The 9,829-nt window shown below is 41.5% G+C and overlaps 1 protein-coding gene across 1 annotated transcript; it reads left to right on the forward strand.

The window, feature by feature from the left end:
* The first annotated feature begins 320 nt into the window (after positions 1-320).
* dnttip2 (deoxynucleotidyltransferase, terminal, interacting protein 2) lies at positions 321-8,886 on the forward strand. Its single transcript, XM_023999094.2, has 7 exons — positions 321-436; positions 4,944-7,174; positions 7,463-7,601; positions 7,793-7,888; positions 8,061-8,225; positions 8,412-8,521; positions 8,677-8,886. The coding sequence occupies exons 1-7, from the start codon at positions 362-364 to the stop codon at positions 8,768-8,770; spliced, it is 2,910 nt and encodes a 969-aa protein (XP_023854862.1). The 5' UTR covers positions 321-361; the 3' UTR covers positions 8,771-8,886.
* The last annotated feature ends 943 nt before the right edge of the window (positions 8,887-9,829 follow it).

Consider the following 9,829-nt stretch of genomic DNA (forward strand, 5'->3'; position numbering starts at 1 on the left):
TTTTGATGTTGTGATCTATACGTTTTCCTGTGTGAGCTTTTGTGCCAAATATGTTACCTTGTTACAGGTGTCAAGCTTATGGGCATGTGGCAGCAGTGTGTAGGAGGAAGGTTCCTAGATGTAAGACTATGCAGAAGGGCATGAGACAAAGGAATGTGTAGCGTTGGGGGAAAGTAGTGGTATGTGTTAATTGTATTTTTCTAGCAAAGTATAAGGGAGTTGTACTCCAGTCTAGTAGGTGGCGGTAATGCAACATTTATTGGATGCCAACCGCCGTTAAACCTAATCGAAGAAGATTGGTGAAGTCTGGCTGACGTTGGGAACACATGTGGCAGAAGTGAGAAAGAACAGCGCGAGCAAGATGGTGGCCACCAGAAGAGGAGTACGTGTATGCTCCCCAACTAAAACAAACTCCGATGAATCCTCTGGAGTTACGGTAGGTTTTAATTGCGTGATTATGGGTAGATATTTGTATGATTTAGATACAGTTCAGCGCATTTCGTACATACAGGTCGTTTACAGTGTGTAATACTTGACCATTCATAATCACGTGGCAACAAGCTAGCTAGCCTAGCTTGAGTTCCTCATTTGTTTTGCTAGCATAATTTTTTTCTCCCACTATTGCTTTTAGGAGGCAATCCGTTGTATACAAGAGTACAATATTGCCATTTCCACTTAAGTTACACACTCACAAATTAGTCCTGGAAAGCTTGTTGCTGTTAACTAGTTAGTTTTCTTTCAGCTCATCACTTACACCTGAATCAAATAGTTAACGTTAGCTAACGTTAATCAATGACCACGTTTACATCAGATCACATTTTGTCACATGTGCGGAATACAACAAGTGTAGTAGACCTTACCGTAACCAACAATTCAGTTAAGAAAATATTTACTAAATACACGAAAGTTAAAAAAATATGATATATATATATATATATATATATATACCAATACTAACATACTGTGTGTGGAAGCTTACAAACGACACTAAATAAGTGTACCAGAGTCTCTTCTAACAAAAAAATGTGTAAAGGCCTTTATTACTGCAAAGATTAAAGTTGCATGAATGCAATTGCAGACATGTTGCAGTTAATTTATTGTTTAGGCTAAATGCATCCACATAAAGCGTACTTAACTTTTGTAATTCTTTTCACATGCAACAGGGATAGCGTCAGGGAAGGCACCAATTCAACTGCGTGCCGAAGATTAGGCTGTGTTTCAGAACCGCAGACAGCAATGCTGGTGAAAGCCCATTTGTCACAAAATAATATTATTTTTAATAGTGTTGCAAAATTCCAGGAATTTTCAATTAATAGGCTAGTTTTCCATAACTCGTTGTTGGAGTAATCCGGATTTCCTGTTTATTCCATCCTGATTCCGGCACACATCCCCTGGGTTACCCAAAATCCCAGTTGAATTTATTTAAAATTCCAGTAATTACGCAACCCTAGTTGCACCATTGTTCTTATAATACAACCATATACAATTTATGTAGGCCATGTCTTGAGCTGTGTTCAAATACCCATACTAACATACTGTATACTACACATACTTAATGAGTATATACACACACTACATACTAATAGTTAATTTTACTATACTGTAAACGTATGGTATCCTTTCAGTTGAGCGTACAAGCGCTTTGCCTGTCTACCGGAAGTTGATGCTGTGTCTATTTAACTTCTTGCTAGCTAGCATAAAAAAATTACTAACTAGACATAGTACGACTCCATTAACAATGTCCACTGAGAACGCACAACGACTATAGCACTTAGCTAAGAAAGAATTGAATGATCAAGTCAAAACATGTTGGGTAGTTAGTTGGACAGCATATAGTTAATATACTGGCATGTTCGATGTATTTGTAGCCAAGTAACATTATGTAGCTAGCTAACATATTGGTACACACAACTGCTGTAATGATATGCTATGCGGTTCTTAAGGTTAGCGTATCTAACAAATTGTTAGCCAACAATGTGTAACGTAACTTGTTTGAAAAGGCATAACTTTATTACATTGCTCAACATTTTCTTAAATTTGTCATAATTTGTTAAAGCAATGAATTTGTATCCTCTCTCGTCAGACTTCGGCTGCACATTTTCCGCCATTTTCTTCTAATATAAAATTGTGAAGCCACGCCCATTTTCTTAAGAATTGCATTATTGGTCCTAAAAGCAAGGAAATGTTTATATATATATATATAAACGCAAGGAAATGCATATTTAAAAAAAAAAAACTAAAAAAAAAAATTGTGTATTTAGTAAATATTTTCTTTACTCTATTTTCTTAACCTCACTAGGGTATGTGGGACGGTAGCTTCCCATCTTGTCAACAGCCAGTGAAACTGCAGGGCGCCAAATTCAAAACAACTGAAATCTCATAATAAAAATTCCTCAAACATACAAGTATTTTACACCATTTTAAACATACTTGTTGTAAATCCAGCCACAGTGTACGATTTCAAAAAGGCTTTACGATGAAAGCACACCAAACGATTGTTAGGTCAGAGCCAAGTCACAGAAAAACACAGCCATTTTCCCAGCCAAAGAGAGGAGTCACAAAAAGCAGAAATGGAGATAAAATGAATCACTAACCTTTGATCTTCATCAGATGACTCATAGGACTTTATGTTACACAATACATGTATGTTTTGTTCGGTAAAGTTCATATTTATATCCAAAAATCTCAGTTTACATTGGCGCGTTATGTTCAGTAGTTCCAAAACATCCGGTGATTTTGCAGAGCCACATCAATTTACAGAAATACTCATAATAAACATTGCTAAAAGATACAACTGTTAGGCATGTAATTTTAGATCCACTTCTCCTTAATGCAACCGCGGTGTCAGATTTCAAAAAAACTTTACGGAAAAAGCACACCATGCAATAATCTGAGTACAGCGCTCAGAGCCCAAACAGATATCCGCCATGTTGTGTAGTCAACAGAAGTCAGAAATAGCATTATAAATATTCACTTACCTTTGATGATCTTCATCAGAATGCACTCCTAGGAATCCCAGTTCCACAATAAATGTATGTTTTGTTCGATAATGTCCATCATTTATGTCCAAATACCTATTTTTTTGTTCGCGCGTCAATCTTTAGGATGTTTTTAACATAAATTTTCTATGTTCCAACCGGAGAATTCCATTGTCTTCAGAAATGCAATGGAACGCAAGCTAACTATCACGGAAACGTGCATGGTCAGCTCGTGGCTCTCTGGCAGACCTCTGACTCAATCCCCTCTCATTCGCTCCCACTTCACAGTAGAAGCCTGAAATAAGGTTCTAAAGACTGTTGACATCTAGTGGAAGCCTTAGGAAGTGCAATATGACCCCATAGACACTGTGTATTCGATAGGCAAAGAGTTGAAAAACTACAAACCTCAGATTTCCCACTTCCTGGTTGGATTTTTTCTCAGGTTTTTGCCTGCCATATGAGTTCTGTTATACTCACAGACAACATTCAAACAGTTTTAGAAACTTCAGTGTTTTCTATCCAAATCTACTAATTATATGCATATTCTAGCTTTTATGGCTGAGTAGCAGGCAGTTTAATTTGGGCACGCTTTTCATCCAAACTTCCCAATGCTGCCCCCTACCCAAGAGAAGTTAACTGAATTTTTGGTTACGGTAAGGTCTACCTACACCTGTTGTATTCCGCACATGTGCCAAAATGTGATTTGATGTAAACGTGGTCATTGATTAACGTTAGCTAGCTATTTGATTTAGGTGTAAGTGATGAGCTGAAAGAACTCTCAAATGTCTTCCACACATTGGACTTCCCCTTTCCCTCCTGAGCAACCTGTAAACATACCCCATTTTCATGTTTATTTGTCACGTCCTTTGCATCCATTATGCTGCTGTGTTGGAGTTTGTTATAACCAATTTATTGATGTCATTATGAAATGCTATAGGTCAGGCTCTATTGGTTATGTGCATGTGATGTGTACATGTCACGTAAAGAGAGCAAGGGTTGAGGGAATAGGAATGTTTTTCCTAAACAAAAGAGGGATTTTGGTTACACAACTTTTCAAGTAAGAAACTAGAAATGTCTAATTATAGGTAGCAATTATGGGTAGCCTTACCCAGTATCGAAGGCTTGGCAATTTCCCAATGTCATTAAACTTTTAGGTGTTTTGTCACACGTCTCTTTCTATTCATCAAATGGCTGCTGCACAGTTTGGATTGATAGATTTTGATCAGTTAAAAAAATCCATACAGTACCGATCAAAGGTTTGGACAMCTACTTCAGTGTTTTTCTTTATTGTGGCTATTTTCTACGTTGTACAATAATAGTGAAGACATCAAAACTATGAAATAACACACATGGAGTCATGTAGTACCCAAAAAAGTGTTTAACAAATATAAATATACTCGAAATTCTTCAAAGTAGCCACCCGTTGCCTTGATGACAGCTTTGCACACGCTTGGCATTCTATCAACCAACTTCATGAGGTGGTCCCCTGGAATGCTCTTCCAACAGTCTTGAAGGAGTTCTCACATGCTGAGCCGTTGGCATGTGAGAGGTTAGGTCTACAGTCAGTGTCCATATTTGTTACTATTCCATTTAACCCATATGAACTTAAATGAGGAATATTCTGTTTATTTATGGATGCAGGGATACTTGTGAGCGGGATATCAAAGGTGCATGTAGCTTATCCGGAATAAGACCTTACGCAGGATATATTGTGTGCATGTAAACGTGGTCAATGTCTTGATGAGTTCATTAGTCGTTTGAGCGCTGCTCCGCTGTCAAACATACCTGTCTATTTGATGGTTGTCCATTCCCGAAACACCCAACGCTTATCAATAGATTCATCATGCCAGAGATTGATTTGATTTAATAACTACTGCATTTGTAAAAAATGCTATAAAGCAATTTGTCTCTCTGTGACCTCTAAGTTCAGAAGTACCAGTATTGACAAATAATATTTCTCCACAGGCCACTCCAGCGTCCACTCGGAGAACCAGGAGGACAGCTGATAAAGGGGAGACTGCAACCCAGTCTGAGGTGACCAGTGACTCCCAGCGAGATGTTCCCTCCAAGGCCCAGAGCACCACCGGGAAGAGGAAGACCAGGGTGTCTAAACGTGAAACTGTCTCTGCTAACCAGGTAGACTCCACTCATGAAGCTGACGTGTCCGAGTCAGAGTCCTGCTGTTCTGCTATATCAGATATGGAGGCTATCCCCGACACACAGCCAGCTCGCAGGGGCCAAAGGAGAGCTGCAGGTAGGGACCAGCCTGACTCTACGAAGGAGGAGGACGTGTCTGAGGTAGACTCTTGTTCATTGTCTGTCTCCAGAAGACCAAACACTCGCAGAGCCACCAGGAGTCTGAGGAAGGCTGTTCTCACGGACTCTGCCAAAAAGGACAATGATGTTTCAGAGGCAGAGTCCTGCAGCTCTGTGGTGTCTGAGTCCAAGGTGCCTGGCTCGCAGACCAGAGTGACCAGGAGGACTGCCGTGTCCAGCAGCCGGGCTTCTTCAAAGTGTCACACCGAGGACACAGAGCTTTCTGATCCTGAGTCCTGTGTCTCTGGTGATCAGACCTCCACAGTGCRCAGAGTGACCAGAAGCAGGAGAGGAAGGTTTGTTGAAGCTATCCCCATGCATTTGGAGGAAACCACTGATGGCTCCAACTCTCCTCTACCCCGCAGGAGAAGCAGAGGTAAAGGATGTCCCTGTGACCCCCAGAGTCCCCAGGACTCAGAGAGCTTTGAGTCTGGGCCAAGCATGACTCCCAGGAGGTCCACTCGCAGGCTGTCTGAGCTGAAAAAAACAGGCACCACTGTTTCAGACTCTGAGTCTGACCTGACTGATGTGTATACCCCTCTGGGGAGCCCTAGGTCAGTGAGAGGTAGGGGCACTCCCTGCAGTAGTCGCACTGGATCCAACAGCAGTTCCAGGGCAGCACCAGTTACCCGGCTGACAGCCAAGGCCCTGGATATACTAGTTGAGAAAGCCCTATGCGAGTCAGATAAGGTGAGAGCATCTGAGGTTGCTGAAGAAAGTGTAGTGTTGGAGGACACAGTCGACGCTGATCCAGACTGCTTCATGATAGAAGAAGTGGGGGAAGAAGATAAGACTCTAACCCTTGAGGATGTAGTGATGGGTGAACCAGCAGCGCCCATCCAAGATGCAGCACCTGCTCGGGAGCATACAGGGAGTGTGACAGTCTCTGAGGATGCAGAGATGCCAGAGGTCACTAGTGTACAACAGGATTCAGCCGAGACAACCGCCAGGGAAGACCCAGAGAATAATACCTCTATGGTGGATGTCCCTGTTCAGGAAAACATACAGGAGAAGGTGACCATCTGTGAGAGTGCTGATACAGAGATGGCTGAGGCAGTCTGTGAGCCTGCAGTGGAAGCAGAAGACCAGCAGAGGGAGCTGTCCACTGAGGATGCAGCCGATGCGGACGCCCCAGTGATAATTGAACAGGAGACGATGACGCCAGCTGATTCACAAGTCTCTCTTAAGCAAACAGTAAAAGTAGCAGCGTGTGAAAATGTAATGTCCCCTGTTATAGTCGTGTCTGAGGAAGAGGAGGAAAAGACCGTGGATGTAAACACCCACACAGATCCTCCATTGGAGGTAAAGAACCAGGAATGTAAGGCAGTGCCTAGTGAGGAGGCTATGGATGTCAGCAGCACACTAGTAACTGAGAATAAAACGGCTGACCAAGATGAAGCCCCTCACACCACAGAGCCCATTAAGGTGACCTCCAGACTGAGCCTGAAGGTCAGTGTATCTGATGCCGACAAGATAGAGGAGTCCAGAGACTGTGTCATCATACAGAAATCTGGCGTGATCAGTCTGCTGGAGAGCAGTGACAATGAAGAGGATGACGACGGCATCAGTCAGCATTCTGGGGAAGGGGATGAGAGGGAAAGAAAGGATTCTGATGGTGACGAGGAAGCTGTCTGTATAGAGGAGGCGGCGGGCCCATCCAGACCCCAAGCTGCTGCTCAGTCCTCAGCTGATGGCCTGTTTGTCATAGACACCCGGCCTGGCCTTCAGTCAGATGAATGTTACTACGTGGATGAGAAGGAAGAGGGAGACACAGAGGCCATTGAAGAAGTGCAAGATGAGGAAGAATTTGTTGATGAAGAGGATGATGATGATGATGAMGAAGATGAACAAGTCCTCTTCACAAGCAGAAATCCACACTTGTAAGTATCTGTTTTGGTCATGCAAATGTCAGTTGTCATCTGTGCTTTAAAAATGTCTATTTAATTTGACAGTTGTGGCTCCAGCACCACTATGCCATCTTATTCTGAAAGTATAGCAGGGTTTGTTTTTTATCTAATGCAGTGGAGCTATTTTATTGAATTGCAATGCCAAGCACGTATAAAGAATTTTCACATTCATTTTCATTAATTAACATATCAAGATTGAACCAGTTGGAGAATGGACAATGCTGCGCCTCCTGGGTAATTATTTGTTACAATCCGTTATAGGAAAGAGTTGTCCAGCCGTATTGACCCGGGCCTGAAAGTGAAGGAGCTTGGGGGATTATACATCAATTTCGATGGCAGCAAATCAAAGACAGTCTCTAATTCCCTGAAAAAACTGAAGGAACAGAAGAGCCAAGATGAGGTAAATGACTAATTGATTTTGTTTTGAAGGTGATATATGGTGTATAATTGGTAATAAATTGTGTAGTTATGCAAGGCTGGGTAATTCAATGAGGAAGTATTTCATGCTATTTCAAACCTTTTGACTTTAATGGATCTGTGTTTTTTTTGTTGTTTTTTTCTCCTACATTGATTTATTTTCTCTGTTGGCAGTTGATGAAGAAGAGTGTTATTGGCCCAGAGTTTGAGAAGAGAGATGCTGTGCCTCCATACAGGGAGTCCAAACAGGCTGCGAAACTGAAGCGCAAAGTGAGTACAAGTCTGTATGCCCTTGTTTATTAATTTAGAAGAGAAAGTAGCAAACAGCATGATGCAAGGACAAGTAGTCGTTATAGTTTGACTACATTTTAGCTATTTTTGATCAGTTTGTTCACTCATTGACTGTCCTGACTGACATGTTTCCTTGTCTTGCCATGCTCAGGAGGAGAGGGACAAGACCACTGGAGCCGGCTGGTTTAACATGAGGGCTCCTGAAATGACAGAGGAATTAAAGGGTGACCTCAAAGCACTGAAAATGCGTGGAGCAATGGACCCCAAGCGGTTTTATAAGAAGAATGATAGAGATGGATTCCCCAAGTACTTCCAGGTCAGTAAGCATCTAACCCTCAACTATGCTCGGTTTTCTCAGTGGTCCATGTTATACAGGTAAATGCTAGATTCTACAAGTGTCTGGAACTGTATTGGAGGGATGTGACAGCATTCTTCCACAAGAAATTCCATAAAAGCCCATCTTTCCCCCCAAATGTTGTATTTGTTTGTTTTTCTGTCGCAGGTTGCTACAGTAGTAGATAACCCTGTGGACTTCTACCATTCCCGTGTCCCGAAGAAAGACCGGAAGAGAACCATGGTGGAGGAGTTGCTTGCTGATGCAGAGTTCAGACAGTAAGTTTCAGTTTCTGTGTCATGTACGGTATTTAATTTCAAAGCTTGTGTGTTCCTGAAAATGTGGGTATGCAGAACAATTGAATTGACATTGAATACCTGATATGAACTGCTTGAATTGTCAAGCGCTAATACTTTCCCTTTAACTTCAACAGCAACAACAAGAAGAAATACCGACAGATCATGACAGAAAAAGCAGCCATTGGTRCTGGCCAGAAGAATAGGAAGAGTAATAAGTTCAGAAAGTAACAGTGACTTTGAGTGATGTAATACACAAAGCAATCATATGACTGTATTGAGACCCATAATGTTAATGTCTTAATCAAAGCCTATTAATTAAACATACAATTTAGTGGCTGCATGGAGCTAAAGCTCTTTATAAATTTGTCACGTAACATGAACAATCTGTATCAACATATTTTTACTTTGTAATTTAGAGGTTCACATTAGTAGCTATTAACAAAAAACATTTAGATTTATACAGTATGTATGCATACCCACAATAAGCCTATGCTATACTGGCTAAGCCAACAAGGTTCAGAATACATTTTTCAAACATATTTTCCCTGACAAATATCTGATATGGATTGAGATTTGTTTTAGAAGTCAAATTACTAAAATACTACAGGATACGTCTATTTTTAAAGAAAGTTAGATTGAACCTTTTTTTAACTAGGCAAGTGAGTTAAGAATAAATTATTTACAATGACGGCCAAACCCGGATGACGCTGGGCCAATTGTGCGCCACCCTATGGGAATCCCAATCACGGCTGGATGTGATACAGCCTGGAATCGAACCAGGGACTGTAGTGAAGCCTCTTGCACTGAGATGCAGTGCCTTAGACCGCTGCGCCACTTGGCAGCCCAAGCACTAATATTGTTGAGAAAATGTCTGTGCTAACTCAACTTTCATTGTTTTAATAAATCAAAACCAGTTTGAACCGTTGGTGGACTTTCTTTGGCTCCATCCTGAGAAGCCAATTGAGTTGGCTGAACTGGCTGCATTGTGCCTAAAGGGACTGTTTTACAATAGCTCTGTTGTCTGTAACCCTTCCCATTTATCTGTATATTTGCTGGAACATCAAACAGATTTTCTTGTCTCTGCCGATGCAAATCCGCATACAAAGAGATCAAATGAATTAACATCTGCTCACCCAGTTTCTACCCAGAAAAATCTTGCCCCTGCTTGCCAGCCTCCTGTTGGCTCAGTGTGTTTGTGGCCAGCAGCTCCAGAGCGCTATTGGATGCCTGACAGATCACAGGGAGAAAACATTTTAGRCACTTGAGAACTGCACTGTCAAGTCTTCT

Source organism: Salvelinus sp. IW2-2015, linkage group LG13 (genome assembly GCF_002910315.2).
Source record: "Salvelinus sp. IW2-2015 linkage group LG13, ASM291031v2, whole genome shotgun sequence".
Lineage (NCBI taxonomy): Eukaryota > Metazoa > Chordata > Actinopteri > Salmoniformes > Salmonidae > Salvelinus > Salvelinus sp. IW2-2015.